This window comes from Physeter macrocephalus, unplaced genomic scaffold (genome assembly GCF_002837175.3).
Source record: "Physeter macrocephalus isolate SW-GA unplaced genomic scaffold, ASM283717v5 random_121, whole genome shotgun sequence".
Classification (NCBI taxonomy): domain Eukaryota; kingdom Metazoa; phylum Chordata; class Mammalia; order Artiodactyla; family Physeteridae; genus Physeter; species Physeter macrocephalus.
In genome coordinates this window covers 1-12,290 of record NW_021145407.1, presented here as the reverse complement: position 1 = coordinate 12,290, position 12,290 = coordinate 1, and the positions used below count along the sequence as shown (strand labels likewise).

The 12,290-nt window shown below is 61.9% G+C and overlaps 1 protein-coding gene across 2 annotated transcripts; it reads right to left on the bottom strand.

Annotated features, from left to right (window-relative positions):
• Positions 1-1,820: 1,820 nt before the first annotated feature.
• Positions 1,821-11,982, bottom strand: LOC114484883 (unconventional myosin-XV-like). Of its 2 annotated transcripts, none has more exons than XM_028484080.2 (5): positions 11,744-11,982; positions 8,594-8,727; positions 8,198-8,331; positions 6,880-7,020; positions 1,821-4,144 (listed from the first exon to the last, which is right to left on the bottom strand). In XM_028484080.2, the coding sequence occupies exons 1-5, from the start codon at positions 11,839-11,841 to the stop codon at positions 4,043-4,045; spliced, it is 609 nt and encodes a 202-aa protein (XP_028339881.1). In that variant the 5' UTR covers positions 11,842-11,982; the 3' UTR covers positions 1,821-4,042. The 2 variants fall into 2 exon arrangements, with proteins under 2 accessions (XP_028339881.1, XP_028339882.1); XM_028484081.2 differs by having other exon boundaries at positions 8,198-8,281.
• Between the last annotated feature and the right edge of the window lie 308 nt (positions 11,983-12,290).

Below are 12,290 nucleotides of genomic sequence, written 5' to 3'. Positions count from 1 at the left end.
TAGGGCCCTCCGCGGCGGGCGGGGCGGCCGGGCATGGCTCTGGGGTACGCGCCCGGGCCCCGGGCCGCAGAGGCCCTCAGCGCCAGGCCCGCGAGCGAGGCCGCGCCGCCCGGCAGGGGCGTCGAGGGGCGGCGGGGCGGCCTCAGGAGCGGCGGGTCATGCGGCGGCGGCGGCAACGGCGACGAGGCTCCCTCCTCCTCCGCCTTCTCCGCGTCCCGGGGGGCAGGGGCGCCGGCAGGGCCTCATGCCGCGCAGGGCGGCCGCGGAGGCTCGGCCCGACTCCTGGCCGGACCCTAGGACGCGCGGCTCGGCCCGCACTTTAAAGCGCTCCTCACGACGTCACGGCCGCCCGCCCGACGTCCGCCAGCGCCGCTCCTCAGCGGGCGGCTCCGCGCGCACGCGCAGTACGACCGGCCACGGCAGCTCCTCGTGCAGCGAGCATGCGCGCGCCTGCGGCCGGGTCAGCAGAGGGGCCGGCGCATGCGCAGACGGGGGCCGTCCACCGCCCCTCCCCCACCCACTGAAGGGCTCCGCGAACGCCCGAAACTGCAGCCTGCCTCCTGTCCGCGCCTCCCCCGCGGCCGTAGGGCTCCCTCCACGGGGGTGCGCTCACGCCGTCAACGCTGTCGCCACGCTACGTCACGGCATCGTCCGAACGCCCGAAATCGCCTCAGCCCCCAGCGCGCAATCACCGGGGAACCGCCACAACCCAGCCTGCCCGGTCACCGCCCCCTTGGCGCTTCCACTTTTGTCACTGGGCCCCCGGTCACGCGCCGGGCAGGCCCAGACGGCAGCTTCCGGAAGCCGGTTGGCGCGCATGCCTGTCAATCCGGCGGTCGCCTTGGCTACTGCGTCCGTCCCCTAATTAGCGGCGGGCGGGCCGCGAGGACCCCTGAAGGGTGACCGGGTGGCTAAGGGAGTGCCTGAGTGGAGACCCGACCGCAGGGAAGCGCTCAGCGCGCAAGGATACGCTCAGATTGCGGCGCCGAGAGCCCCGGTCCAGCCCCTGGCCCGACGGCTGCTGCCACAGACACCGCCCCCTCGCCGCCGCCCGGCGTGGACGTTGCCCTAGTCACGTCCCGGCGGCGGCGCGTGCGCGGCCCTCCTGGGCCGGGCGCCGCCGGGACGGCGGGGAGCTGGGGACGCCAGCGCGGGCCGCGGTTCCTGGAGTCACCGCCCTCCTGGGCGCCCAGGCCTTTGTTGAGACCCTCCCGACCCCTGACGGCGGGGCCTGCACGCGTGGTCACGCTCCTTGGTCCCTGTCCCTCCCACCCGTTCCTTAACTGTGGTTTTTGGAGGCTCGGCTCACCCCTCTAGCAGCCTCCCCAGATTCTCACTGGGATGAAATGTATCTTGGGTTTCGTGGCCTCACCACCCTGGCCGTTGTGCCCCCAGCCCCTTGCCCCTGTGCCCTCTCCACCCACCGCCCCCCGGCTGGTCGGGGCTTGAGCTCCAGACCCTGCTACCCGACAGACGTGGGTTTGGACCTTGGCCTCCTGACGGGTTGTAGGACCCCGGACAAGCTTTGTAAAACGGGAATGAAATCAGTGTCCATGTGTGCGGTGGGTGTGAAGATAAGACGAAGTCCTGCATCCTGTACGTTAAGCAGAGAGGACCACTGGCCTCGAGTGTGGGCCTGTTTCCACGTCCTAAACTAGGGGCCTACCGGTCCCTGGTGGGAGGTGGGGTCTGTCATGGGACCACAGAAAGTCCAGGCCAGCAGGGCCTGTGGGATGGGGAAACCTGGACACCTGGGACCCTGGCCCTGACCCTCCCTTCCAAGCAGCAGCGGGTGCAGGGGAAACGGAGCAGGCGTGAAACCCGTAGGGAATCGGCTCCTGCCCTTTCCTTACCCAGCCTGGTGGGCACCGCTGGTGGTGGCGGCAGGAAGGCAGCTGCAGGTGGTGAGAAGGTGGCCAGTGGGCAAAGTCAAGGTCAGGAGGCCGGACTTGGGCCCCAGTCCTGCCTGGGCCATTGTATGTGAACGCCCGGGCAGGGCCCCGTTGCCTGCATATTGGCAGTTTGGCTGCGAGAGCTCAGGCCCTTCAGAAGCCCAGCGCCCACCTCTCAACGGCCCTCCAACCGGGGGCATCGGACTCTGCACGCACACCTGGTGGCAGGGAGCTCACTACCTCATTCATCAGAAAGTCCTGCCAGAGACCCCTGTGCTCCGCTCACCAGGCAAACATGGGAGTCACCTCTCCAGGGCCCCCAGACACCCCCTCGGAGGCTTCCCCATGCTCTGCAGCCAGGGCCCTCCCCTCTCCCATGCGAGCCTCAGCAGGAGGCAGCTCGACTCTGGAGTCAGCCTGCCTGCCTTTGACTCTCGGCCAGGCCACTCAGTGGTTACTTGCTTCACCTCTGGGCCTCAGTTTCCCCACGAAGACAGGACGTGACTGTCTCAGGCTCCCATGCCTCCCAGATGTGTCTCCTGTGTTCTCACCCCATGCCAGGCGGGGCACCCTGGGGCTTGGTTCCCTCTGCTCTGGCTCTCCCCACGTCCACCTGTAGTGCCTGTCTTTCTGGGTCTGGGGGCCACAGCAAGGTCTGATTCTCCTGCCACCCGAGTGTTCCAACTCTGCCTCCTGGGGATCGTTAGCTCCGACGAGGGCTCGACCTGCTGCTGCCACCACTGAGGCACCAGAACAGCTGTTAAAACATGAGCCTATGCCGTAAGGCCCAGGTCCTGAAATCCCGAAGTCCTGCTGTTCAGTCATCCAACGCTGTGTAACAAACCTCCCAAAACTCAGACCTCAGACACCATCCAGCTCAGGAGTCTGCATCGTGGCCAGGGTTGGGCCGGGAGGTTCCTCCCGGTTCCATGCGCTTCAGCTGGGGCCTCACTCCCACGGCCCACTTGCATTCTGAAACCCAGAAGTCCTCTCACCTGGGCAGAGCCTCTAACTGGGAGCGACGCCCGGGGCCTGGCATTTGCCTAGTACACAGTAGGTGCTTAATAGGTACTGAATAAGTAAATAAACCCCTCCTCTGACACCGTGGCTCCAGCCAGTTATGCCCCCACACACCTATCCAGCCCTCCTCTCCCAAGCCTCCCCTCCCCCACAAGTTCCCCAAAGCTCTAGCACTTCCCATCAACATTCATTCATTTATTCTTTTATTCATGCGACAAGTATTTCTTAAGCACCTGCTCTGCGTTAGGCATTGTCCTAGGCTTTGGGGGAAAGAGTAGGGAACAAACAGTTTTCTCTGTTTAGAATGTTCATTCCCCTCGCCTCCATCTATTCCCATAGCAAACTCCTACGCATGGTTCAAAACCCAACCCAAACATCCCATTCCCTGGGAAGCCCTTTCCCAGCCTTCTCCCTCCCCAGCCGCTGACATGAAACATCTCTCTCCCTCTACTATACCATTCTCAAATATTGTGTGGCCCATCCAGTGATGGGGTCCTGGGGTTAGGGCTACCCAAGGAGTGCAGGGTAGAGGGGCAGCGGCCCGCAGGGAGAGGCAAGGACAGATGTCTGCTGGAAGCTCTGTTCAGGGGAAGCTGGGCCTCCACCTCCTGGCTCCTCCCTCAGGCTCGTTTTCCAGTCACTCAACAACCATATGGAGAAGAGGCTGCCAGGCGTACCTTTTATTTGCACAGAAATGACCAAGAGCCAGGAATCCAAGCTCAGCAGCAGTGCAGGGGCACCTGAGGGGGGGGACATGTGAGGGACCAGGACAGGGAGATGGAGCAGATTAGAACATCAGACCCCAAGGAAAGCAAAGGCAGGTTCAGTTTGTCTAGGCTACTGGTGTGGGGCTTCCCTGCCGCAGGGGGAGTCGGGGCAGGGCCACAGTGGTGAGGTGGCAGGAGGCCCCACTGGTCAGTCTTTGGAAGTCCCTCCTGCCATCTGACCCAAGTTTGCAGACTGCAACTCCATGCCAACTCTGGATCAGTCTTCTCAGGTTCCTGGGGGCTTGCGCCGTGCCACCAACTACCTCTTGGTCTCCCCTAAGGTTCTGGCCCAGTAACTCCCCTGGGACCACACAGCAAGCCTCCTGGCACAGGGCAGCTGGGGGCTGGGGGCTGGGGGCTGGGTCAGAGCAGCGTGATCTCGCTGGGGGGCAGCGTGAGCCGCTTCTCACGGGCACTGAGCAGGTTCTCCACGTGCACGGCCACCACACGACACAGCTCCAGGCCCTGCAGGAGAGACGGTGAGAGGCCCCACCTCCCAGCTCTCACCTGGGGTGAGACGTGGCCCCACTTCCCAGCTCTCACCTGGGGTGAGACGTGGCCGGGTGAGGGGAGAGAGACGGGAGGCCAGCCTCCGGCAGGACTAGTGGGCCCCACCCTCGTCCCCACCTCCCCAGGGCCCTGGGAGGAGCCCGAGCAGCTAGGAGGAGGAACGCCAGGCTGCAGGTGGGAAGGGGTGAGCCGGGAGGAGACCAGCGCATCTGCCAGCTCTGCTGCATGTGGCCTGTGTGACCTGGAGCCAGTTACTGCACCTCTCTGAGCCTCAGTGGTCTCACCCCTGGGGGCTCGGTTTACCAGGGCCTGCCTCACGGAGCCGTGGGGAGGATGCTATGAGACTTTACTACATGTGAATCCTCTAGACTTGAAACCTATTAGCCCCGTCAATAAATGGTTTCTAACCATGTGCTGCCATGGTTACCACCTGGCGCCCACAACCTAGAATGAGCTTTGACCCAGCCTCAGGGCTCCCACCTGCTGGGGGCGGGACAGGCAGCGGGGACTGTGGAAAATTGGTCTCTCAGACCACAGCCAGTGCCGGAATCTCCCCAGGCGCTTCCTGGGGGCTGGGAAGCTGCTCAGACGGAGGGTAAAAATAAGGAGGACAGCACTTACTGGGTGGCGACTGAGGGCCAGGCACTGTCCCAAGAGCCCCCCATGTCCCACCCCTCCCAGTCCCTGCAGTGTCCCTATGAGTCAGACATTCTTAGAGCCCATTCCACAGGTGAGGAAACTGAGGCCACCCTGAAGCCACTTGCCCCAGACCTCACAGCTGGGGATGGCGGGACTTGAACCCAAGGCCACACCCTGCCACCCCCCCCCCCCCCCCCCGCTAATGAGATCACTGGGTGGCGACTGAGGGCCAGGCACTGTCCCAAGAGCCCCCCATGTCCCACCCCTCCCAGTCCCTGCAGTGTCCCTATGAGTCAGACATTCTTAGAGCCCATTCCACAGGTGAGGAAACTGAGGCCACCCTGAAGCCACTTGCCCCAGACCTCACAGCTGGGGATGGCGGGACTTGAACCCAAGGCCACACCCTGCCACCCCCCCCCCCCCCCCGCTAATGAGATCAGCGCGCGCTAGATGGGCTCCTCCCCACCAGCCACCCTCCCACCCACATGCTGCAGCACTCCAGGCCTCACTGGGAATGCAGCCCCACATGGCAGGTGTGGAAACTGGGGCTCAATAAGAAGCTGGGTTGCTTCCAGATGCCCTCACACAGCCTGTCAGAGGTAGGCGGGATCACTGCTGCACTCAGACATCACCTGCTCCTGGAAGCCCTCGCTGATTACCTCCTGGATAGCACGGGTACACCCTCCCAGCACTGATCACGGTTTATTAGAGTCTTTGATGTCTGTCACACCCCTGAGACCTGGGGCTCTGTGGGGGCCAGGGCTGGAGGGTCTCCTCAGTATCTCTGCAGCTAAGTGCAGAACCTGCTGCGTAGAGATGCTCACTAGTTGTACGTTGAAAGAATGAATGATTAATTAATAAATGTGTCCTCTACACATACGTGACAGAGGCAGAGCAGAGGTGGCAACACAGAGGTCGCGGGTGGGGAGGGTGCTGGGAGCAAGCGGAGAAGCCGAAAAGGCCTCCTCCTCCTCCACCCACTCACTTCCTGAGCACCCGCTACACGACAGGCTGTGCTGGGGACACCTGTGTGGACAAGCTGGACACAGCCCTGCCCTGCCCTGCCCTGCCCCGCCCTCTCGGGGCTGACATTCTAGTGGGGAGACAGACAATCTGGGAACAAATAACTAAGTGATTTCCAAGCCATGTGAGGGCTACTGAGGCGGAGAGAGTGAATTATCGGGGAGGAGGGTCAGGGTAGGCTTCTAGAAGGAGGTGAGGTTTGTGCTGAAACCCCGAGCCCGGGGCGGGGGGCTCCTCCCTCAGAGGCAGGGCCGGGGCAGTGGGAGCCCCTGTCTCGTGCCCTGGGACAGCAGCCCCACCAAGGCAGGCCGTGCCGTGAGAAGTGGTCCTGGGCCCACATCCTGAGTGGGTGCGGTGGGCCCAGCCCCGACTCTGCCCCTTCTCTGGACCTCAGTCCCCTCTCTCCGGTGGGCTGAGAACTCTGGTCCTGCCCCATCCCCGGGCACTGCGAGACTTGGACGTGACTGACCTAGAGGTCAGCCACAGCTTTTAAGGAGCAGCCACAGTTACTGCAAATAGGAGAAGGTCCAGGGCAGCTGGGCCTTGGCCTCCCTGTCGCGCGGGAAGCCCACTCTCCACCCCTCAACCTCAACAGTCCACCCTCCGAGCCTCAGCCCAGGTGAACGTCCTCAAACTGCCTGGGTCCTGCCCTCCCACCAAACTTCTGTGGCTCCCGAGTGCCCTCAGGAGGAAGCCCCGGATTCTTAGCTTTATATTCAAGGACCCTTAAGACCTGCCCTTCCCTGGCTGTGTCTCCCCAGTTCCCCATCAAACGCCTCACTATTCTGCAAACAACCTGGGCCCGCCCTTTCCCATGATCCCAGCATCAAGATGCTTCTCTGGTAGACCACCCTCATGACAGTTCTGTGAGGTGTTGGGTTAGCTCTGTCCCGTGCACTGGGCTGGATGCTCCCTGGGACACGGCCAGGACCTGACCCATCTTGGAGCCAGACCCGGAGAAAAGCCTGGTGAGCGGAATGAGGGAGTGGGGGGCCGGGTGACAAGCCGGGCTGCCAGGCGGGGCCCACCTGCTCCAGCTGCAGCTGCATGGTGCGCTGGGCCGCCACATCCCCCAGTGCGATCTCCACGTACGGGTAGCTGGAGCTGGCCGTGGGCCGCTGGGTCCTCGCCGACTGGATCTCCTTCAGGGGGAACTTCACCGTCAGCTCCTGGGGGAAATGGGGGCAGACAGGCTTGGGGGTGCGACAGTCTCACCCAGCCTTACCCCACCCCTGGAGTTCAGATCCGCTGGTGGCGTGACAGCTTCCCCCGTGACTTGCTGTGTGACCCGGAGCAAGCTACTTTACCTCTCTGGACCTCCGTTTCTCACCTGTGAAATTATTTCAACAAATACTGATGCACGCGTGTGCGGCGTGCCAGGCACTGCTCTAAATGCTTGGGATCTAGGGATGCAGGAAATGCCGGTGGTGCCCTGACCTTCACATCAAGGCTGCTTCTTCACACCCGCCCCTCTTGGTCTGGAGCTTTCTTTCCGGCCCCAGGAGCAAAAGCAGAGAGCTTCCCCACACAGGGGAAGCCAGAGTGGTGAGAGTCCGCACCCCATCACGAACAGGACACAGCGGACAGACAACCCAGCTCCCCGACCCGCACGATGGGGGATGGGGGGCATCCTCTGAGGGCCGTGTTCCCCGCTGGACCGAGAGAGCGCCAGTCCCCACAGCAGGAACCTGCTTGCTAACACGCCCCTCCCCAGGTGTATCCCCCAGGGTACGGCCCTCCTCCTGGTCTCACTTCCCACGCAAGCCACTTGCCCTGGAGCCCTCATCTCAGGGCCCACTCCCGGGGGAAGAACTAAGAATAGGGGTAGCAGATCCTTTTTGTCCTGAATTGTGTCCCTCACATCCAGATGCTGAAGCCCTGACCCAGCACCTCAGAATGTGGAGACAGACCTCTGAAGAGGGAAGGTTAGGGTGGGCTCCCGTCCCAGGGGACCGCTGTCCTTATGAGAAGAGGAAATTGGGACACACAGACCCCAGGGACGTGCACAGAGAAAGGGCCGTGTGAGGACAGGGGCAGGACGGCCATCTACAAGCAAGGAGAAAGGCCTCAGAGGAAACCAACCCTGCGGGCACCTTGATCGTAGATGTCCACCGTCCAGAACCACCAGGAAAACAATTTCTGTTGCTGGAGCCCCGCCAGCCCCGCCCCGTCAGCCCCAGCGGACCAACACAGGCTTTGAGCGTTGGCCTGTGTTTCACCTCCTTTCACCTTGACAACAGCCCTGCATCCCAGGTGAGGCTGTGAGGCTGCGACAGGGAGGTCACGCAGGTGTAGGCAGTGGAGCTGGACTTCCCGTCCCCTGGGGGGCGGGGCGGGGCCACTCACGTGGGTCTCGGTGCTGAGGAAGTTGAGGCCATTCTGGTTGACCGCAAGGATGCAGGGGGCGGGCACCGCGCCGTCGCTGCAGCTCTGGACGAAGAAGAAGGAGGAGCCGAACATGGGCGAGGCGCTGAGGAGGCCTGGGGCGGGGGAGGGGCGGGCAGGTGACGCAGGCGCCTCAGTGCCGTCCCCCACCTGCTCGGGCGGCCCCTCCCGCCGGTCCGGCTGCCTGCCTCAGGCCCCCCTCCTTCCCTGCCGGGGCCCCCAGCCTCGGTGGGGCCCCGGTGAGGACTTTCCAAAGCTGGCACCAAAAACGCCTCTGTACAAAGGCAAAGGTGCCTCCACCCCACCCTCCTCAACCAGGCCCCCACGGTTCCCTCCCCGGCCCGGACTCCTTCTCACCCAGAAACTGGGCGCGAGCCTGGTGGGGGCTGAGCGCTTGCATCTGCAGCCGGTGCTGGCCGAGCAGGCTGAGCCACGCCGAGCCGGCCACGGTGCGGTAGAGCTGGGCCGGGATGTACTCCTGGGCCTCGCGCCTGGCGTGCAGGGAAAAGCCGCGCTGAGTGCCGCCAGGGTTTACGCTAAACGCCCTGGACCCCTAATCGCTGGGGAGTGAGGACAACTCCGTGCCTGAGCACACAGCAGGCGCTCAGTAACCGCTGGCCAGTACCACTAGGCTCCCCGCGTGCAGAGGAGGGAACAGAGACTCTGAGAAGTCCACCAGCTAGTCCAAGGTCACACAGTGACAGGGCCCGGCCGAGGCTTGAACCCAAGGTGGGTTCGTCCTTTGTAGCCCCCGCCCCAGGGAGAAGCCCAGGCCAAAGGGGTGAGAAGCACACGCTGAGGGAACTATCAGGGCAGCAAAGCCACCACCAGTGGCTGGTCAGAGCCGGAGGGCACAGAGCACTGGGCCCACCGGGCCAGGCCTCCCCCTGACACATGCTGGCTCCCCTGGGGGCAGCCCTGTGTCTCAGGACATCTGAAAAACACCAACAAATACCGGTCCCGGCTGCCATGGGCTGCACACCGGGGAAGGGGGAACGTCAGGGGAACCCCCCAAAGGACCCTCCAGACAATATCTTTCCTCTCTGCTCTGCTGGGTAAGAGCCTGGCACCTGACCCAGTCTCCCCAGGTCTGGATCCTGGTCCTGCCACCTATTAGCTGGGGAAGCCATATCCCCTCTCTGGGCCTCGGTTTCCTCATCTGTAAAAGGGGAAAAGAAAGTGCGGTTGGGGGCTTCCCTGGTGGCGCAGTGGTTAAGAATACGCCTGCCAACGCAGGGGACACGGGTTCGAGCCCTGGTCCGGGAAGATCCCACATGCCGCGGAGCAACTAAGCCCGTGCGCCACGACTACTGAGCCTGCGCGCTACAACTACTGAAGCCCGTGCGCCTAGAGCCCGTGCTCTGCAACAAGAGGAGCCACCGCGGTGAGAAGCCCGCGCACCGCAACGAAGAGCAGCCCCCGCTCGCCGCAACCAGAGAAAGCCGGCTCGCAGCAACGAAGACCCAACGCGGCCAAAAATGAAATAAATAAATAAATTTATTAAAAAAATAAAAAAGTGCAGTTGGGGAGATTCGCTGAGACAATGTGTGCAGGGTGCCTTGCAAAGAGTAGGAATGCCACAACTGCCTTTCTCCGGGGCTGGGATGATACCTTTCTGTGCTTCCTGCACGTTCCCCTTAAAATGCCAGCACGGAGAGAGAGTTGGGTGCTGAGCCCTTACAGTGTGCTGGGCACCGGGACATCCTCTGTCCACAGTCCACTGCCTTCCCTACGCTGGTTCACCCCAGGGGCTCTCACAGTGTGGCCAAGGGCGTGGGAGGGCAACACCACTTCCTTAAGAACCTGAGCGGTCATCTGCCGTCCCCTCTCGTCCCCTCACCAGTGCACGGTGGAGTCTGCCAGACGCTACGTGACACGTGAGATCACAACAGACTGACCGAGAGGCAGAGACAGGCATCCAGCTGCCGTCTGTCGCGCCAAATGGTACAGAGATTTGCAGAATGTCAAACACTGCCGCTCTTCTCGCTGGAGTTTTTGGGAAAGTACACTCGTGTTTTCATAACTTATTTATATTAACGTGTAATGTTACGTTACACTATTTGTATTATAATTATCACGTATACGCCTTTATATTAACACGGGGGGGGTCCTTATTTTTCGTTACTTACTAAGTCAATATTTTAAATCGTTTCTCAGTTTTAATTTTGTTTGTTTGATCTTAGTCCCAACCCAGGATCAAACCTGTGTCCCCAGCAGTGGAAGCACGGAGTCTTAACCCCTGGACCGCCAGGGAAGGCCCTCAGGTTCAATTTTGAATAGTGTAAATATATCAATAGATACAACGCACAGAAACAAAAGCCCTCTGGGGTCTTATTTTTAAGCGAGTAGGGGACTTCCCTGGTGGTGCAGTGGCTAAGAATCCACCTGCCGATACAGGGGACACGGGTTCGAGCCCTGGTCCGGGAAGATCCCACGTGCCGCGGAGCAACTAAGCCCGTGCGCCACAACTACTGAGCCTGTGCGCCTAGAGCCCGCGCTCTGCAACAAGGGAAGCCACCGCCATGAGAAGCCCAGGCACCGCAACGAAGAGTAGGCCCCGCTCGCCGCAACTAGAGAGAGCCCGTGCGCGGCAACAAAAGACCCAACGCGGGCTTCCCGGGTGGCGCGGTGGTTGCGCGTCCGCCTGCCGATGCGGGGGAACCGGGTTCGCGCCCCGGTCCGGGAGGATCCCACATGCCGCAGAGCGGCCCAACGCAGCCATAAATAAATAAATAAATAAATTTGTTTAAAAAAAAAAAAAAAAAAGAGTAAAAAGGCCCGAAGATGGAGAGCCTGAGATGACTGATGTCTCGCCTCTTCGAAAACATCAGTTTAAAGGCTGCCTGACGCCCACAGTTTGTTTTTTAATATTTATTTATTTATTATTTAGGCTGCAGCGGGTCTTAGTTGTGCCACGCGGGATCTTTTATTTATTTTTAATTTTATTTTTAAAATTAATTAATTTATTTTTGGCTGCGTTGGGTCTTTGTTGCTGCGCGCGTGTTTTCTCTAGTTGCGGCGAGCGGGGGCTACTCTTCGTTGCGGTGCGCCGGCTTCTCATTGCGGTGGCTTCTCTTGTTGCGGAGCAGGGACTCTAGGCTGTGCGGGCCCAGTAGTTGTGGCTCGCGGGCTCCAGAGTGCAGGCTCAGCAGTTGTGACGCACGGGCTTAGTTGCTCCGCGGCACGTGGGATCTTTCCGGACCAGGGCTCGAACCCGTGACCCCTGCACTGGCAGGCGGATTCTTAACCACCGCACCACCAGGGAAGTCCCCCCACAATTCTTTTAAGGAATTCCCTGTCGTCGGAGATTGTAGGCGACACCACGGTGAACGCTCCCGTGGCCAAATCTTTCCCTGGGGCCATGTGTGTTTCCTGGACCACAGGGTGTGTGTCCTGAAAGCTTTTTATCACTCGGTTTGCTCTGAGCTATTACTACCAGCTGGCAGCGACCTGTCGTGCCCGGAGGTGGGGTCCCAGCTGGACGGGCTGGGCTGGGTGGGTGCTCACGTGCTGGGCAGGTAGACGTGGCCCTCGGCTCGGTGCTGCAGCGCGGCCAGCTTAGACACCTGCTGCAGCTGCTGCCCGCCAGGCTGGCCGGCCGGCATGCTGCTGAACAGGCCCTTCAGGTAGTCGGGCAGCACCTGCGGGGGACGGGGTGATGCCGGTGAGGGGCCGTGGGCGGCCAGGCACTGGGCAAGCAACTGGGAGGCGCAGACACAGACACTGAGTGGTTCCAGCCCCTCTCACTTCCGGGGCAGGGTGGCCTGTCACTTCCCTGGGCTTCGGGGAGGAGCGACACATGACGGTGAGCTGGGAGGGCTGTGGCCGGGGAGCCACAGGACCCCGGGAAGCACTGGCACCCGCCGGCAGCATGCAGGACCCGGGGTCCCATTGCCACGAGTCCTCAGGCTGCCGCCGGCTGACCCGCAGGCACAGAGCCCAGTGGCCGGATTTGGACTCGGAACGGCCGCAGCTTCGGCGCCAGCTCCAGAGAAGCACGCGCTCTCTGTCCAAGCACATCCGCGAGTGTCAGCACAAGAGGAAGAACCAGGCT